General features: G+C 39.3%; 1 protein-coding gene across 2 annotated transcripts in view; it reads left to right on the top strand.

Annotated features, from left to right (window-relative positions):
- SCN11A (sodium voltage-gated channel alpha subunit 11) overlaps positions 1 to 20,500 on the top strand; it is a 111,146-nt gene that overhangs the window by 68,594 nt on the left and 22,052 nt on the right. Inside the window, exons 18-24 of one of the 2 annotated variants that reach the window (XM_033212076.1) lie at positions 592 to 706; positions 2,609 to 2,763; positions 5,868 to 6,041; positions 13,554 to 13,655; positions 14,139 to 14,402; positions 15,078 to 15,131; positions 18,391 to 18,528. In XM_033212076.1, the coding sequence (XP_033067967.1) occupies positions 592 to 706; positions 2,609 to 2,763; positions 5,868 to 6,041; positions 13,554 to 13,655; positions 14,139 to 14,402; positions 15,078 to 15,131; positions 18,391 to 18,528 (1,002 nt within the window). Of the gene's footprint in view, positions 1 to 591; positions 707 to 2,608; positions 2,764 to 5,867; positions 6,042 to 13,553; positions 13,656 to 14,138; positions 14,403 to 15,077; positions 15,132 to 18,390; positions 18,533 to 20,500 lie in introns of both variants that reach the window. The other variant, XM_033212077.1, reaches the window with a different exon arrangement.

Raw genomic sequence — 20,500 nt, 5'->3', positions numbered from 1 at the left:
AAAAGCCTAGGCCAAGTTTCTCAACTTTACTTCTATGACATTTGAAGCAGGACAATTATTTGTTGCAGTGAGCTTTTCTGTGAATTATAAGATGTTTATCCATATCCTTGGCCTCTATGCATTCAGTGCCAGTAGCATCCCCCAGTTAAAAAAATGAAAAATGTCCTAGACACTGCCAGAATATCTCCTGGAGGGCCAAGGAAATAAGAACTACTAGTCTAGGCCTATTATTCCAGTAGGTGAGACAGTGTAAAATTACAGTCTCAGTAGTCTTCTTATCACATAATTGGAGTTAGGCAGCATATCAGGGTTATGATCTGTAGGGAGAAAAAGTAGAGGTACTATATCTGCATATGCCTTGCCATTCCTCAGCCATAGAGATGAGCTAGAGAGTTCTCTTCTGAAATCAGACTGGTCATAGCACTTAGAGAAGAACCCAGCAGGAGGGGTGTTTCTTGACATCTCTCATCCTAGAAACCTTTGTCTACTTCATTTCATCCTTAAAAAATCAGACAATGAGAAACTCCATACCACCATGGTGAAAGAAGGTCTTAGTAAATGGCTCCCCATTCCTTTTGTTCTGATGTGCAGAAGTCTGATGTTACCAGTATACTATCAGAATGTAGCACCATTGATCTTCAGGATGGCTTTGGATTGTTACCTGAGATGGTTCCCAAAAAGCAACCAGAGAGATGTTTGCCCAAAGGTAAGTGGCAGTATTTCTGCATCCAGTTCACATAATCTTTGGATGGGGTTTCTGTTCTTCTTTGAGGCTCTATGGTTTTAGTAGATAGCATCTTTCTACTTCTATTGGAGACAAAAGCAATGAGAGGGCACCCATAGATTCTTGGGGCGATTGTCAGGTCTAGGCAGAGAAGATTTCAGGAAATTCTTGCTTTAATTGGGCTCCTTTCACATGGCCCAACATGCCAGGTAAACACTCTAGAAAACTTTCTTAGAAAGCCCACTGGGCCAATATGTCTGCCACTGTCTGTGGTTCCCAGGGCATTCAGTGTCAGTATATATTTGAGGTGAAAGACCAAGAAAAGAGTTCAGACATTGTAGTCAGGATCTTTAACTTAGGAGTGAGACTGCCTGAGCTCAAATTCTGGCCTGGCCACTTATGAACTGTGCGACTTGTTCAATTTAGTTAACCTCTCTGTGCTTTATTTCTAAAATGAGGGTAATAATAGTACCCAAAGCAAAGAGCTGTTGTGAGTATTAAATGAGTTAGTATAAATCACTTAGAAGAGCATCTGGAACAAAAATAAGCAATCAATAAATGCAGCCTTTTCTAATTCCTTGAGTGGATGTAGTGGCTTTTTCCTGTGGGCTTTTACTATTTCTTATATTCATTGTAGTGAACTTATTTGCACTGGTTTCCCCCATGAGGTCCTTAAAAACAAAGGCAGTGACTTCATCAGCATTGTATCTCTAGTGTAAGAATAGAAGCCGGCCCAGAAATGGGTTCAACAAATGTCGATGAATATATAAGTGACAACAAGTTAATGAATGAATCTAAAAAATTATCTATCAGATTAGGACTAAATTGGGTCCAGAAAGAACACAGATAACAGATTTCAAAGTCACATTCCAGGTTGTTTAACAGCTCCAAAGCTGGACAGGAGTTGGATTAAGGATTTCCAGTAGATTGCAGTTCTCCTGATTTACATTTGCACTGGCCCTTGAGGTGTGCATATGATGTCAACAGTGGAGATGAGAAAGAAAGGTGATTTTATCAAAGAAGGGAGGAGTGGGATAAAAACCAGGAAAAAAGTGTAGTCTTTTAGGAAGATGAACCTACTGACGTTCTTGGAAGAAGAAAAGAGGCAGAGTGAAGAGAGCCCATAGTGGTTTAAGAATATGAGGAAAGGAGCAGAATGTTATTAATCATCATGAAGTAAGGATCAGCAGAATTTGTACAAGGGGAGGAGGAGAAAAGGTGGAAAGGGCAATGTGGTCTATGCTGAAGGCCTGTGTGTGTTGAGAACAAATGCTCAGCTCTTTGTAAACATCTCGACATTTGATCAAATTCTTTCGTGTATGACCTGAGAGGTTCACAAAGCCTGTGGCCATTCTACCTAATTCCCTGGAGTCCTCCAGACATGATCTCTTTATGATTACCAAAAAAATTGCTGCATAACAAACAACCACAAAACCTCAGTGGCATAAAATAATGAACATGTGCCTGCAGGATTCTGCTGATCTTGGCTGGCTTCATTCATGTAAGTGTTATCTAGCCTGGGCTCAAGAGGGCAACATGGCTCTGTTCCACATGTCTATCAGCCTCCTTCCAGACCCAATGGGGTAGCCTGAATATGCCTTTTTTTATGGAGATGGCACAAGAGAGCAAATGGAAACATGCAAGGCTTTTCAAGACCTGGGCTCAGAACTGGCACAGTGTGACTTCCATTCCACTCTATTGGCCAAAGCAAGTCACATGTCTGGGACCAGATTTAAGAGGTTAGGAAAAGATGCTGTACTTCTTTAATGGGAGCAACTGCAGGTCACGTGGCAAGGGGTATGAACACAGGAGGGGGTGAAAAGTTGCATTTTAATGCAATTTATTACAGACACTAATGATAGTGCTACTGTTAATTCCTTTCAGGCTTTGGTTGCTGCTTTTCATGCTGTAGCATGGACAAGAGAAAGCCTCACTGGGTCATTTGGTGGAACCTGCGGAAAACCTGCTACCAAATAGTGAAACACAGCTGGTTTGAGAGCTTTATTATCTTTGTGATTCTGCTGAGCAGTGGGGCACTGGTAAATCATCATGGTCTTGTGGAGACATTGGGCATCAGGGCAGCTGGGGAAGCTGCACTCTTACTTGCCTTCTCATGGGACTGTGAATATGGGAGACCAGGCAGAAGTGGTCTCTGGTGCTGCTGGTTCCCGCAATGGGCAGGGTTTTGCACAGCTTCTGAAGTCATGCTCAACTGGGATATCCCCAAGCAAAGATGCTTTATCTGTGTGGAAGAGTAACTAAAACCAGCACTTTAAAGTAGCCACTAGAGTCTGGTCCTTGATCATCTACCTCTCAATTTTGGGGGATTTTTAGACATTTTCACTATATCCTCCATAGTTCCTCCTCTAGACAGCAATGCTTTTACTCTCCCTCTTCCCATAAGCCAAAGTGCTGTTTTCTGAAAGATAAAATATTATAGGAGGGAGTTACAGGGACCAGATTAGGATATAATAAGTTGCCTTGGTATTTTCTGTCATTCATGATCCCTTGAAAGAAAGGACAAGGAGATGTTGCTTTATATGCATGATCAAAGTGTGGTATGAGTCCCAATGAAGTTTAGAAATAACTCTGAACCCATGAGCTTCCATGGCCATAAAGCCATCCACTCCTTTATGCTCTCTCTCCACACCTTCTGGTCCTTCTTGTCTCCCTTTCCCCTCTCTGCAGGGGGGATAGTATCTTTTCGCTTATCATCTGCATATTTCTCCCTCTCCTTTTCTATTTTCTGCTTTTTTCTATCATGTATATTCCCTTAAAATGCTTATACAGTAATGTGGAGCTAAATAATATGGAACCAAACTCTCTTACTGTTTGCATAACAAACAGTTATGAGTTTGTTATGAGAGTTTGGTTCCATGTTACTAAACCCAGGAGTCTTGGGTTCTCCCCTACTAAGAGTGACAGAACATTTCACAGCGAGTCACTAGCAAGTGGAAAAGGCAAGGAAATATCTTGCTCCTACACCCCATAGCTTCTGGTTAGTGTTTTACACTTGTGTGATCTCTAGGTGAGAAGAGATGAATACGTACCAGAGCCCACTGGTGATTGTGCTCAACATACATCTCCATTTGTCTACTTACTACAGTATAAATTATTCTTCGGACAGAAAAACAGATTTCTCTAAAACCATCCCAGAGGATTCCCTTGATCAATTTTTATTGTTAATCTTGGGTCTAGTGTTACCTATAGACTTTCTGGTGGCTACATTTTGACTGGCTGTCTACTCTTATTCAAGTGGTAGGGTTTTTTGTATTTGTTCCACAAATGATACTTATGATAGGCAGTGGGAAAGCAGTGATGTTGCTAAAAGGCCACAGCAAAAATGCCCCATGGTGCCATAAAAAGAAAATTTATGATCAGAAATGTAGCAGAGGGCACACAGCCCCAGTTCTTACCTGCCTTCAGAAAGGCAGGTGTAGGCTGGGCAGAAGGAAGCTGAATACACGATGCAGAGGGTGCCAGGAGAAGGACCCAGCCCATATTTCTCTGTACCTATTTGTAGAGAATGAGAACAAGAGACATCAAGTCGTTTGCCACTATATGTATCTATCAGCAGCATCAGCATCACCTGGAAGCTTGTTAGAAATGTAGAGTATTACATTGTAACAAGCAGTCCATTATAACAAGTTCCCTAGGTGATTTGGGGTTCATTAGAGTTTGAGAAACTCTGGTCTAGGCAACTATGTAATAATAAGAGCTTCCTGTGTCAGAAAACGGCCTAGATATAATGTGGAAGCCTCTGAAGCGCAGTTGCAGATGTAAGCCTGCTCATCCATTGAGCTAACTACTCAGGTCTGCTGAACCATCTTACCTTTAAGCTTCCCAAATAAGGGAGGAAATGAGCACCCAATACCACTCAGATTTGTTTATCCTCAAGAGGCAAACAAACAAAGTCCCTGACCTCCAGGAGCTTGAAGTCTAGTAGGAAAGATAGCTGGAGCGATTATAGACCAGAAAGCATAGATCAAGATAGATAGAGCAATTAAGTGGCCTACTCACGGAAGCAGTGGGTGACATGGGAGCATGTAGGATGGGAACCTAACCCAATCCTGCTGGAACAGGACAGTTTCCTGTAGAAAATATCAGCTAAGGTGAAATCTTAAAGCCGAAGAAGAGCTGAAAGAGCAGAGGATGAGATAGAGGGCCTTCTCCAGCCAAAAACCCACTTGGCAATTGGAAGTGAGACTGTTTCACTCTTTTGCATTCTTTTTTTCACCCCAGGACTTTGGGCCTGTGGGCTTACCCTAGTCCCCAACAGGAAGGATGATTCCCTTCCTGCCTTCAGTGTTGGCGTAAATTTCATGGGCAGCTTTAGTAACAGGCCTTCTTCCTTTCTTTCATTCTCAGTAACTCTGTAAAGGCCAAAAGGACAGCTTATACCCTAGTTATACAGACCCTGTAGAATCATATACACTTTGGGTGAGGGAAGTGTTTGGATGTAACATTAAAAAGGGTTGCTCTGAAAGCCAGAATTTCTTTTTCATAGTTACACATAACAATGTTCAATATTCAAAGTAATTTACACTGGGAGCTTTAGCCCAGAGTGTTCCAAATTTTGTGTGTCATGGCACATATACGAAATGACACTATTTGTAAGGAATGGTAAGGTAAATGGATAAGGCTGTTTGTAGGGGCATATGAGGGGCATCAGGGTTGGCAGGATTTAGAGGGTGGGCTAAGGCACTTGGACTTAATGTTATAAGCAATAAAGAGACACTGAATTAATTCACCAAGGCAATTGGGAAGATGAGAGATGGTCTGTGCCACTGGGTGGTCCTGGAAATGTTGACAACACATATTTGGCAGCAGTTGAAAGTATGAGGAAGCCCAGGAAATAATGTGATCCATTAGGAAGAAGTTTTAATATTCAGGGGACCAGTAATAAGAAGTTGAGGAACTATCGTGACAACAGAAGAAAGAGGATTTTCCTTCTTCCATTTTTACTTACTTAAGGAATGGATTCCACTGGAAAAGTTTAGCCTTAATATCTTTTGAGCAAAACCTCATTACCAAGAGAGATACCAGTTTTTATTCACATAAGGAAGAAAAACAAAAAGCAAAGTTACCAAGGAGTTCTTTGCAAATATTCAATCTGGCCTATGGCTGTGCTTTTTCATTTCAGATATTTGAAGATGTTCACCTTGAGAGCCAACCCAAAATCCAAGAGTTACTAAATTGTACTGACGTTATTTTTACACATATTTTTATCCTGGAGATGGTACTAAAATGGGTAGCCTTTGGATTTGGAAAGTATTTCACCAGTGCCTGGTGCTGCCTTGATTTCATCATTGTGATTGTAAGTTTACCATCTCTGTGTCCCACACAGGCTGGGGTAGTGGTTAAGGCAGGGATCATATGGGGGCTGCTTTTCCTGTGTGCTTCATATGGGATGTCTGTCTAAAATAGTTTTTTTGTTATCATTGCCTCTTCACAGTACTTGTAAGTAGTTGTCATTTGTCTTTCAGCAGTTTAGCCTTTTCTAGGTCTCACTCCTCGTACACTGCACTTTATGTGCTCACCACTCCAACCTTTCCCATGATGGGATTCATTCACTTCTCTGCATAAGCACTGTTTATGTATGATATGTACTTAGACCTAGAATAACTTTCAGTATCCTCAATTTTTTCTTCTTCCAACTGTCTGTTTTTTTTCAAGACTTCTCAAAGCTGGTCAGCAGCCAATATACTAGGCTAATATCCATCTTAATTGTCAAGCAACATAAGAGGATTGTTCACATACAGTCTCTCATTTAATATGCATGACAATGTTCTGAGTTAAGCAGCATCGTGTGACACCTCCCACACTGTATACAAGGAAACCTGAAGCTCAGAGGATTAGCAGTTTGTTTCAGGTCATAGAGCTGATAAGTGGTGAAATTGGAATTCACATGTCTAGCTATATGACACAAAAGCTAATAATAGTATTAGTGGATCACATTTATTGAGTGCTTTCTCTGTATCAAGTACTCTTCCGTATGTTCCAAATGCCTTCTCTCTTTTAGTTATCATAGCCACTCTGTGGCAGGTACTACTATTTTTGTATATTCAGAGAAAGAAAGTAAGTCATAGAGAGGCTAAGAAACATGTTCAAGATTGCCCAGCTAGAAGTGGTGGTAAGATAGAAACCTAGTAAGCCTCACTCCAAAACTCTTGATTTAACATTACATCCCTTTTTTAATATTAATTTTATGTTTACTGGTACATAGTAGATGGATGCATTTTCAGGATGCATGTGATTATGTAATACCTTTATATAATTAAAAGTGGTGGAACCTACTAAGTCTCACTCCAGGGTCCTTGATTTTAACATTACCTTCTTTCCATCATGATAAAATTAGTTAAACTTTGTCCCTGCTATGCAAGGAAGTAGATAAGACAAATGCATGAGCATAAACCATGTGGTCAGGAAACCCCACTGGAGAACCATAATGTTGCTGGTTAGCACAAACAGACCGTGTGTTCATTTAATATGGACATCAATATCCTGAGTTAATCAGTATTACATGACATCTACCACATTGCAAACAAGAAAACCAGAAGCTCAGAGGCAAGGAAAGAAGCTCATTGTGGTTCAGGCATTTTAGAAAGGCATCAATGCCATAGAAACTACAACAGGATTCAAAGATGGGAATAAAAACATCCACGTTTGTCAGTCCTGTTAATTTCTAGAGAGCAAATAATTCTGTACCTATTATCTTAATAGATTATAGTAAAAAGAAAACCCTATAAACTATGTGAACAGAAGATTGGTATCTCAATTATAGGGACCTGTGTTTTACTGGATACAAGCCCTACACTTAGGAGCCTGGGTCCTAAAGCTAATTGGTCTACCCTCTTTTTGTGTAACCTTAAGCAAAACACTTCCCCTCTTTTGACAGTAATTTTCTCACAGGTAAAAATGAGGATGTGGACTATAAATTGCCCAAACTGACTGAATACAAAATAGAAAACGAGTGATAGTTTCACTAGAAATCTAGTGATCGCCATTAACGATATCAAAACAGTAGTCCAAAGCCACACTGTCAAAAAAGGGTACCAGGCCCAGATGGGTGGGTTTGTTTGTTTGTTTATTTATTTATTTATTTATTTGCTATATTTCAATAAGTTTTCAGGGAACAGCTGGTGTTTGGTTACATAAATAAGTTATTTAGTGGTGATTTCTGAGATTTTGATGCCCCATCGCCTGATCAGTGTACACTGTACTCAATGTAGTCTTTTATCCCTCACATCCTCCTTTCCCCTGAGTCCCCAAAGTCCATTGTATTATTCTCATGCCTTTGTGTCCTCTTAGCTTAGGTCCCTCTTATGAGTAAGAACATACAATGTTTGGTTTTCCATTCCTGAGTTACTTCACTTAGAATAATAGTCTCCAATTCCATCCAGGTTGCTGTGAATTCCATTATTTTGGTCCTTTTTATGGCTGAGTAGTATTCCATGGTGTATGTGTATGGCATATACTACATATATATACCACATATATATATATCACATTTTCTTTATCCACGATTTGATTGATGGGCATTTGGGCCGAATCCATATTTTTGCAGTTGCGAATTGTGCCTGCTATAAACGAGTGTGCAAGTGTCTTTTTCATATAATGATTTGTTTTATTCTGGGTAGTTACACAATAGTGGGATTGCTGGATCAAATGACAGATCTATTTTTAGTTCTTTAAGGAATCTCCACATTGTTTTCCATAGTGGTTGTACTAGTTTATATTCCCACCAGCATTGTAGAAGTGTTCTCTTTTCACCACATCCACGCCAACATCTATCATTTTTTGATTAGGGCCATCCTTGCAGGAGTAAGGTGGTATTGCATTGTGGTTATGATTTGTATTTCCCTGATAATCAGTGAGGTTGAACATTTTTTCTTTCTTTTTTTTTTTTTTGAGACGGAGTCTCGCTCTGTCGCCCGGGCTGGAGTGCAGTGGCCGGATCTCAGCTCACTGCAAGCTCCGCCTCCTGGGTTTACGCCATTCTCCTGCCTCAGCCTCCGGAGTAGCTGGGACTACAGGCGCCCGCCACCTCGCCCGGCTAGTTTTTTGTATTTTTTAGTAGAGACGGGGTTTCACCGTGTTAGCCAGGATGGTCTCGATCTCCTGACCTCGTGATCCGCCCGTCTCGGCCTCCCAAAGTGCTGGGATTACAGGCTTGAGCCACCGCGCCCGGCCGAACATTTTTTCCTATGTTTGTTGGCCATTTGTAAATCTTCTTTTGAGAGTTGTCTATTCATATCCTTTGCCCCTTTTTGGATAGGATTATTTGTTTTTTTACTTGCTGATTTGATTGAGTTCTTTGTAGATTCTGGATATTAGTCCTTTGTCAGATGTATAGATTGCAAAGATTTTCACTCACTCTGTGGATGTCTGTTTACTGTGCTGATTGTTTCTTTTGCTGTGCAGGAGCTTTTTAGTTTAACTAAGTTCCGTCTATTCATCTTTGTTTCTGTTGCATTTGCTTTTGGGTTCTTAGTCATGAAGACTTTGCCTAAGCCAATGTCTAGAAGAGTTTTTCCCATGTTATCTTCTAGAATTTGTATGGTTTCAGGTCTTAGATTTAAATCTCTGATCCATCTTGAGTTGATTTTTGTATAAGGTGAGAGATGAGGATCCAGTTTCATTCTCTTACCTGTAGCTAACCAGTTATCCCAGCACCATTTATTGAATAGGGTGCTCTTTTCCCAATTTATGTTTTTGTTTGCTTTGTTGAAGATCAGTTGGCTGTAGGTATTTGGCTTTATTTCTGGGTTCTTTATTCTGTTCAATTGGTCTGTGTGCCTATTTTTATACCAGTACCATGCTGTTTTGGTACCTTTGGCCTTATAGTATAGTTTGAAGTCTGATAATGTGATGATGCCTCCAGACTTATTCTTTTTGGTGAGTCTTGCTTTGGGTATGCAGGCTGTTTTTTGGTTCCATGTAAATTTTAAGATTGTTTTTTCTAGTTCTGGGAAGAATGATAGTGGTATTTTGATGGGAATTGCATTGAATTTGTAGATTGCTTTTGGTAGTAGGTTCATTTTTCACAATGTTGATTCTACCCATCCATGAACATGAGATGTGTTTTCATTTGTTTGTGTCATTGATGATTTCTTTCAACAGTGTTTTGTAGTTTTCTTTGTAGAGGTCTTTCACCTCCTTGGTTGGATATATTCCTAAGTATTTTTGTAGTTTTCTTTGTAGAGGTCTTTCACCTCCTTGGTTAGGTAGATTCTTAAGTGTTTTTATTTTATTTTATTTTATTATTTTATTTTCAGCTATTGTAAAATGGGTTGAGTTCTTGACTTGTTTCTGAGCTTGGTCATTGTTGGTGTATCACAGTGCTACTGATTTTTGTACATTGATTTTGTAACCTGAAACTTTGCTGAATTCATTTGCCAGTTCTAGAAGCTTTTTGAATGACTCTTTAGGATTTTCTATGTGTACAATCATATTATCACAAGGCCCAGATGGTTTTGTAGGTACGTTTTACCAAACTTACGAGGAGCAATTAATCTCATCTTATTCCAATTGTTACAAAGAATAGACAAAAAAAGGGAAAGCTTGCAAACTTATTTAGTGAGACAAACATAATATTGATAATAAAATGAATAGAACAGAAATGAATCAAATAAGAAGAAAATAATATTACAATTATATATCTTTATAAATCACAGATAAAGCACTCAACAAATGTGGTTTACTATTATTATTATTAGCCTTGACAGCATGCAGACTGTGGTGTGGATCTGAAATTCACCACTTAACAGCTGTATGACCTGAAACAAGTTGCTGATCCATTTAGCTTCAAGTTTTCTCATCTATAATATGGTAGATGTTGCAAAATGCTGCTTAGCTTGGGATATTGTTGTACAGATTAAATGAGAGAATGTATGTGAACAATTCTATAATATTTATTGTCAATCAACATTATATAAAATTACCATCATAATTTTTATTGGAAAAGCATAAACCACAAGAAGATACACAATTCGACTACATTAAAATGTAGTACAACTTTTATTTTTGTATTCAACAATACTCTAATTACAGTTAAAAACCAACTAGAGCCTGAGAGACAGTATTTGCCACAACAGATTATTATTATTCACAACATATAAAAATTTCCTACAGATTCACAGGAAAAAAACAACCCAGAGTAAGAATGGGATAAGTATACAAACAGCCAGTTCACAAAAGGAATAAATGTATGATGAAATATACACTAGTTCTATCACCAGTTAGCATAGAAGTGCATATTAAAATGAGAGGCCTCTTTTTACTCATTCGATTGGAAAACAAAATATATTGTTTTGAAACATGGTCTCACTCTGTCACCCAGGCTGGAGTGCAGTGGCAACCTCTGCCTCCTAGGCTCAATTGATCCTCTTGCCTCAGCCTCCTAAGTAGGTGGGACTACAGGCGCCTACCACCATGCCCAGCTAATTTTTGTAATTTTTGTGGAGACGGGTTTTACCATGTTGCCCAGGATGGTCTCAGACTCCTGAGCTCAAGCTATCCTCCTGCCTCAGCCTCCCAAAGTGCTGGGATTACAGGCTTGAGCCACTGTGCCCAGTCATGGCAAAAATTTTAAAGTTGGATAACATCGATATTTAGAAGGATACAGGAAAATGCGGTCTCAAACCACTGCTAATAATTTAATTGGTATAGCCACTGTAGGGAACATTTTGCACTGTTAAGTAAAAATCACAAATGACCCAACTCACAATCCACAAGTATCACTTGTTGTAGATCCAAGGAGAACTCTTGCCTATGTACCCAAGAAAAATGCACACATCTGTCCAGTGTGCAGTTGTGCATAATACTGTCCAGTGTACTGTTTTGCCCAATAGCAAAGAAATGGAAATAACCTAGGTATTCACCAAGGAGGAATGGATCCATAAAATAGGAAGATTTATATGCTGTACTATTCCTCAATAGTTACAAGGAGCAAACCATAAGAATATAATCAACATGATGATTTCAAAAATAGTGCAGAGTGATAAATGCAAGTTAGATTTAAAAAATAAGATAAAACTAGTAGATGACTTCTCACTTGAAGAGTACAGTAGGATGAGAAAGAATGTGGGTGCTTCTATGTGTCTCACTGATACCTGCAAGTCTGATGGAACAGAAACTGGGGTGAGATTTCAGGTAAAGAGGTGTGTAAGGTCCCTGTAGGAACATCTCTTCTCACCAACTATGACAATGATTTGGTAAAACAGAAGAATTGCTAAATTTTGCCATCTATTTTCATCTGGCTAGGAACAAGTGGAGTATTTACGCGAAAGCTACTTAAATAACTCTCCAAAAGTGGTGCCATTGTAAACAAAAAGCCCATTAAAAACATAAATACACTGTAAATTGATTATAAATTTCAAAATCTTAATATTTTCTCATATTAACTCAGTTTTTCTTCACTACTACAATGAGGTTGGCAAGATTTGTGAGGAATGTTTTTAGTTAATAGTGAACTCTGACATCAGCTTAGTCAGGACTATCCTGATTCACTTTCTATCCAGCTGAGCAACTCTTCTTCCAAGTTGAGCCTCTGAAAACTCTCCATAATAAGAATGGCTGAAGATCTGCAGCAAGCAGCCTCAACTCAAGCTCAGCATTGATTCCATTGTGATAATAGAAGCAAATCCTAATTCCTCATATGAAAACCAATGCCTTCTGGAATTGTCCTCTACTGAGCATCTGTAAATATTGTTAAGATTTAATTTGGTATACTTAACAGAGCTTTCTAATACTCAGTTCTGTCTTATTGAGGAGAAGTGTATTGGGAGAGAAAATAGCATTTAATTCCCCAATAAGGAGCGATTTGGGTTAGGGGAAATATTAGCAAATAATTTATTTTTTCCATGTAACTTTTTATTTTGATATCTTTCAAACTAAGAAAAATCTTGCAAGAAATAGCATAATAAAATCCACGTATTCTTTCTTCAGGTTCACCAATTATTGTCACCCATCTACTTTGTCATTTTTTCTCTTTTTTTCCCCCTGAACTGCTTGAGATTAAGTTGCAAGCATCAAACCTATTACCGCTAAACATGTCAATGTATATTTCCTAACAAGGACAATGTCTCACATGATTACTATAAAGTGATCAAAGTTAGGAAATTTAACATTGAATTAAAATCCACGTCCATTTTCAAATTTTTCAAATTCACCATGAAGAGCTTTGTTAGGGCAATTGACTGTCATAATAAATTTCAATTGACTGGCTGAGCACGGTGGCTCACGCCTGTAATCCCAGCACTTTGGGAGGCCGAGGCGGGTGGATCACGATGTCAGGAGATCGAGACCATCCTGGCTAACATGGTGAAACCCCATCTCTACTAATAAATACAAAAAAATTAACTGGGCATGATGGCGGGCACCTGTAGTCCCAGCTACAGGCTGAGGCAAGAGAATGGCGTTAAACCGGGAGGCGGAGCTTGCAGTGAGCTGAGATCGTGCGGCTGCACTCCAGCCTGGGCAACAGAGCGAGATTCCGTCTCAAAAAATAAATAAACAAATATGTTTATTTCAATTGACTGCCATAACAAGATTCTTTATGGTTAATTCCCTCTATGCATCCACCTCCTGCCCCCACTCCAATCCAGGATTCAATTCAGGACCCCATATTACATATGATTGTCATATCTCTTTGGTTTCCTTTAATTCACAACACTTTCTCAGATTTTCTTTGTCTTTCACTAAACAAATAATGTGAGTGCATTGTCCCCACCTTTATGGACTGTAGCTTTGGTAGATAAGGAGAAAAATGGACTTTTGTGCTGGACACCAAGTCAGGTGCATTACCTGTGGCTTCTCTTCCCATCAGGTCTCTGTGACCACCCTCATTAACTTAAAGGAATTGAAGTCCTTCCGAACTCTGCGAGCACTGAGGCCTCTTCGTGCGCTGTCCCAGTTTGAAGGAATGAAGGTACATTCTGCAGAGGGGTGGGTGGAAGTTCAGTTAACAGGGAAAGGTGGAAAGACCAATAGTTCTTTCTGGGCTGAGATTTCCTTAAATTGCCAAGCTTTCCCTGGGTTATTTCCCAGCCCGCCCAGTGCTTAGAATCTGAGAGGTAGGGAAAAGCCTAAGATAGTACTTTCTACCCTAAAAGCTTCTGTGGCAGCCAAGATGAGCTCTAGCTTCCCTTCAGAATCCTGAGGTAGGTGTCTATAAGTCTCTAACACTGTCATCACAGGGCACTTCTCAAGGTATCCTTAGTGGCAACAGAGAGGACCCATTATGTAGGTAGCTGAGAGCAGGGCTTGTCATGGGGGTGGGGCGCATGTATGTGGAGATTAAGGACAGAGCTCCAAGAGATCCAGCCCTGCACATCAGGCCCATCCTGAGAATCGAAGAGCCTCGTGCATCCTACCCATCTGTTATGGTTTTCTCTGGTTTTGTTTCCATAAGGTGGTGGTCAATGCTCTCATAGGTGCCATACCTGCCATTCTGAATGTTTTGTTTGTCTGCCTCATTTTCTGGCTCATATTTTGTATTCTGGGAGTACACTTCTTTTCTGGAAAATTTGGGAAATGCATTAATGGAACAGACTCAGTTATAAATTATACCATCATTGCAAATAAAAGTCAATGTGAAAGTGGCAATTTCTCTTGGATCAACCAGAAAGTCAACTTTGACAATGTGGGAAATGCTTACCTCGCTCTGCTGCAAGTGGTGAGTACAACAGTATGTTTTTCACTCTGAGGAGAAAAAACTTCAAATAATCATGAATTGTTTCTCAGCGAAAAAATGCAGTGACTCCATTGTGATAATAGAAGCAAATCCTAATTCCTCATATGAAAGCCAATGCCTACTGGAATTGTCCTCTACTGAGCATCTGCAACTTCATTGACTACTGAGCCTCAGCTTCCTAGTGATGCCCCTTTAAGGATCTGTACATCTCACCTTGTCCTGTATGGCACCTTTGCTGGCTCTCCACATCTCCAGGCAGAGAGGAGTGGAGCCTCAGGTGTATGTTGAACAGTTCTCTGTTTAAACCACAGTTGCCAGGTCTTGAACAGGCAGTGCAAATAAATATGGCATCAGAAAAGAACCCTTAGCCAGTCTCTTTTCAGCTGTTGGGCCACAGCTTTAGCTTCTCTGGTAACTTTTAAGGTGGAAATTTCTTGTTTTTAAACTTTGTATCTTGTACAAATGAAGAAAAAAAATCCAAGACACACATCCTTGAGTTCCCTTCTACTGTTGTTTTATTTGAGCATCCTGTCCTAGAAAGTTGGGGTATCATCTTATATATTCAGCTCACTGGGCCTCACCTGCTTTTCCATGCCATGTATCTGTTGATGGCAAGTCTACATTTGTATTATTCATGTTTTTCTGCTTCTGTTGCAGGCAACATTTAAGGGCTGGATGGATATTATATATGCAGCTGTTGATTCCAGAGAGGTGAGTCAGTGTTCTACCATGTTCTGGAGTGTTAGGGTCAAGTCAGAGATACCATGGCTACATGGACAGTCCAGATCTTATGGCATCATAGTTCCAGCAGCCAGGGTTCTCTGCCTTGTTTTCTTTGGAACAAAACACCATGAGATACCACTGCCTGATACAAAGGGTTCTTACGCATCCTCTAGTGAGTATCTGATACCCCACCCAGTATTTTCTAAAATCCAGTCCTCTTTCTCCATGGTGGCCAAGGAAAAACCACTCATATAGGAGATGGAGCCAAAAGTGGCCAAATCACAGAATGCCTTGATTTTCCTCTTACCTCTTCTCCAAATGGTTGTATAAGCAGAAACCAAATTTCAAAGAGTATCTGCCTTAGACTGTGGGAAACCTTAAGACTGCCCTAAATTTGCAAGGGAGACCCTTCCATGGCTCCAGACTCCCTAGTGATGGTAAACTGTTGAATTTTAGAGTTTCTAGTGATGGCCAACTGTGGAATTTTAGTTAAAGAAAAAGATAATCACAGACTCTCAAAGTTGGAAGTGTACTCAGTAATCTAGCCTAGCTTCTATTTTCCAGTTTGGAAATTTGAGGGATAAAAAGAAAGAGTTTCCCAAAGCCACAGAGTGAGCAGATGGTTAGCTCAAGAATGGAGTCAATGGCAGAAATTACTGTTTTCTATTGTAGCACATGTGTGTGTTTTGACCTATTTGGGAGTCAGCAGAGTTGATGCCTAACACCGTATTCAGTACCTGTGAGCTGGTACAGACTGAGTATCCCTTATCTGAAATGCTTGGGACCAGAAGTGTTTCAGATTTTGAATTTTGTAAGATTTGGGAATATTTGCATAATACTTACAGTTGAGCATCCTGATCTGAAAATCCAAAATGCCACAGTGAACATTTCCTTTAAGCATGACCTTTACATGTTATGTCAGCACTCAAAAAGTTTCAGATTCTGGAACACTTGAGACTTTGGATTTTCAGATTAGGGATGTTCAACCTGTGGTAGCAGTAGAGATGGTTTGAGTAGTGTTATAGCAGCCCCAAGGGATGAGAATGAATCTTTATGGTGATTCCAGTTGTCATTATAAATTCACAGATTGGCATTATAAGTTAATATACAGATGATGCATAGCAACAAATCTGAGTTTGTTTACTTCTGTGGGTGTGTTAATAAAATCAACTTTCTGGAAAGGCAGGGCTAACAGTAGATACTTAACTGTTTATAACAATTATAGTTTACATTGTAATGTTTATATATATTTATATATTACATTTTATAATTATATACACAACATAACAATTATATACACAACATAATTTTATAATTACAATTTATAGCAAAGGAAATATTTTTAAAATACTACTGTACTCATTTCTTTTGTCTTTTTGAGTACATGACCTTCACTCTAGTTTGGCTTTGACATCCATCTGCATGGAGGTAGAGATGGGGAGTGGGGGGGAAAGGTTTTGCAGATGTGTGGCAGACAAGGTGTGTGACTTGCAAATGCTCCCAGAGTGAGTGACAGGTGGGTGGAAGTGTGTGGAGGGCTGCCTGTTTTGGTGCCGGTCCTGATATGTACTGGTTGTTGTATGCTGGCTTCTAGCTTGATGACTCTTGTCTATGTAGTCACCCAGCACCCTGCAGGCCTCAAGTATTGAAGTTGTGATTTTGAAACTGCGGGCATTCTCCCCATCATTTCCTCCTGGCCTTAAATACTGGTTCTCTGCCATATCCTCCACAGGGTCCTTGGCAGTCTTCTCCCATCCCTTACTACAAGGCCCAACATGACAAGCCCATAGCTATGAACTCCGTGTCCAAGCCACACGAGAACTGAGAGGTTCAAGAGACTTCTCTATGTTCAATTATGTTACTCTAATCTCTTAAGTCAGCCTGCCTGCCTAATATATCTCAGGCCTTCCTACTAATAATTCCTTCCAGAAAAATGCAGAAGTAAAGCAAGAATACCCTCTCTGCCTTCCATTTCCCTCAATTTACTGGGTCCCAAGCCCTCTTTCCAGACCCAAAGAGGGATAATCAGGACACATATCTTGTAGCTCTGATTTTCTGTCTCTGTTTTTTTTTTCCTACATTCCCTATGGACAAATTGAATTGATCATTTCATCTTCTTGTCTAAACCTCCCTCCAATAAAACTCTCCACCTTCAAACCCTTGATCTAACAACGAGGGACATGAAGGAGTGTAGACATTCCTATATCTCAAAGCAATAACCTAACTTGCAAGACTATTAGCCTATTAGCCTACTTGGCAATTTTATTTTAAATGTCCAATGCTGAATATTCTTTCCATTACATTGTTTCTGTACTAATGTCTACCTTTTGTTCAAATAAATGGATGCCTCAAGCAAACCTGGACTAAGGTCAGGTAGTCTTCGTAGCAAAAGAGAGAAACAATATTTTCAAATAATTAACTTCATTACACTAGTCTACATTGCGAGTGTTGAATAACAAATACCATAAATACATTCAACATTAGTCAGAGCTATCAGCACTTACGTCTTTGATACGATAGAAGGGAAAAAAGTGAAATTCTTTTGCCACCTGCCTAAAAGTGCTTGAAGCCAATAACAATGCGCAGGACTTGAATGCAAGGGATCTCAGATGATTTGGGCGGTACCTCGGACTAGGAGAGCTTGGTTGGAATCAATTTGTATCCATTTTAGAGCTTGATCATTCATTCATTCATTTAGATATTTATTCCATGTGTATCAAAAATCTACATATCAGAAGGTATGCTAGGCACAAGGAAGTTAAGAGTGAAGGGACATAACCACATATTAAATAAAGCAGTGGGTTCTATATGGGGGACATAGTAGTTAGACAACATTTAGTAGTTTAGTCATCTCTGCCCAAGGTGAATGTGCCCCTCCTCTGGTGGCCTCACTTCCAGTCAGGTTCCCTCCAATTACATATCCATATGGACATTCCATATGGATGACTTTTTAAAAAGACAAATGTGATCATACCACTCCTCTCTCTTACAATCCCTCAATGATTCTCCTTTGCTTAGAATAAAAAGCCCAATTTTCCACCACCCCAGGTCCCCACCACATGCCACCACTCAAGCTGAGCTGGGCAAACTGAGAGACAGGCTCCCAACAGGGTCCATGGCTGTTAGGAAGAGGCTATGTAGTCAATGTTGCTGTAAGAAACACCTTGGTCTTCTAGATAAGGCAGTTCAATGCTTATATTTTTCTCCAGTAATTGTTTTTTTCTCTTATTAAAAAAATTTCTAACAGAAAGAACAGCAGCCAGAGTTTGAGAGCAATTCACTCGGTTACATTTACTTCGTAGTTTTTATCGTCTTTGGCTCATTCTTCACTCTGAATCTCTTCATTGGTGTTATTATTGACAACTTCAACCAACAGCAGAAAAAGATAAGTATCCGAGTTGTCTTGATTTGGTAATTTTATCTCTGTCCTCCAAATGCATTAAAACATAATTCTGGCCTAGAATATTATACAAAATAGCCTTTATGATCTACACAATAACAAGGAGGGAGCCTCCCATGTCTGCCTGGAGATGATCCTCAAAGATGAGGCTGAAAGAAGACTGAAAATATCTGGATTTAATTAAGTCATTGCTTTTATTCTCTCTTACCTTCTTAATCAATGGACTTTGTTACTATTGAGATGAAACCCATTAATAATTGAACCCTAATAGAACAACAACCACCAGGATTAGTATTTATTAAATATGACACTAGGGTCATATTTTAATAACCTTTCAAATGCACTTTATTATCCACAATAAAAATAATACACTCTCCTTTTTCAGCCAATGTATCCTGGCCCCCAGCCCCCAAGCCTCAGCAGATCTATCCACCCTACTTGGAAAGATGATTGGGGAAGAGGCAGAGCTAGGGAGGTTTTCTTCCCCATACACTATAATAAACACATGTTTATTTTGCTGATTCTAAAATCCACAAGAGCTTTAGAGTGAATGTGAAAATTAAGGACGATAAAAAGAAATTTTAAATCACCCTAAGGTGGCCACCAAATGGTAACCACTTTAGACAATGCCTCTTATGATTTTGGTATAATCCATTCCAGTCACTTTATATTACTTTTACACAGTTAGGATTACCTTATATTTTTAATTTTGTAGTTTTGACCTCATTAGTTATAAGCTTATGTCATAAAAATATCTTTGCTATAAGAATTCTCAGGGCCGCTGGCAGGGCGTGGTGGCTCATACCTGTAATCCCAGTACTTTGGGAGGCCAAGGCGCAGAGATCACTTGAGGTCAGGAGTTCGAGACCAGCCTGGCCAACATGGTAAAACCCAGTCTCTACAAAAAATACAAAAAAGTTAGCCAGCTGTGGTGGTACACGCCTGTAATCCCAGCTACTCGGGAGGCTGAGGTAGAAGAATTACTTGAACCCGGGAGGTGGAGGTTGCAGTAAGCCGAGATCACTCCACTGCACTCCAGCCTGGGCAACAGAGCGAGACTCCATCTCAAAAAAAAAAAAAAGAATGATCAGGGCTGAATTACATTGCATATTATGGATAGATCATAATTTATCCTGATCATTCCCCTCTTTGGACATTTATAGGTTGTTTTTAAATTTCATGCTCTTCTAAAACAATTATGACCATTTTTTATTCTGTGAATGACCATTTAATTCTGTGAATCTCTGATTATTTCTTCGGCATAAATTCCTAGAATTAGAATATTAAAAGCATTGAAGACATATTGTCAAAATACCTTCCAGAAATGCTGTGCTAGGCACCCTTATTCTGCAGAATATGAAAATGCATGGTTACTGAGATCTCATCATTCTAATTGTTATACTTTCATTATCTTTTTCAGACCGATGGGGAAAAGTGTTATCTCATTGTTTTATATTTATTTGATCATTAGTGAGGTTATACACTTTTTCACAGGTTGATGGCCACAAGTATTTCTCCTTTAAGAGCTTTTTCTTTATATCATTTGTCTATTTTTAAGACTGAGATCGCCATCTTTTTTGTATGCATTTTTATGTAATAAATCCAATTTATGACGTGCTTCTTATATTTTTGTAATAACATATTTAACTTATAGACATTAGTATTTTTTGGAGTCAAACTCCCAATCTTGTTTTGGCTTTTTAAAAAATTGTACTTATGAACTAAAGGCATTTCTCAATCCCCAAATCAAGTAACTAAATATTCTCCTTTGGTTTTCCTAATTGTTTTATGGCTCTCTCTTATTTTTCCTTTGGACTCTCATAATTCATCCAAAATGTATCTTGATACCAACTAGCCTTCTTAGCATCTGCTGGGAAAGTTGTTCCCTGTTGTTACACAACTGTATTGCTTCTGCTACTCAGGAGTGTGTGATGTAGCATCCTCTCTGTAATATGCA

The sequence above is a fragment of the Trachypithecus francoisi genome, unplaced genomic scaffold (assembly GCF_009764315.1).
Source record: "Trachypithecus francoisi isolate TF-2019V2 unplaced genomic scaffold, Tfra_2.0 Lachesis_group0, whole genome shotgun sequence".
Lineage (NCBI taxonomy): Eukaryota > Metazoa > Chordata > Mammalia > Primates > Cercopithecidae > Trachypithecus > Trachypithecus francoisi.
Note: the sequence above shows the minus strand (reverse complement) of the source record. Positions and strands in the feature narration are given on the sequence as shown.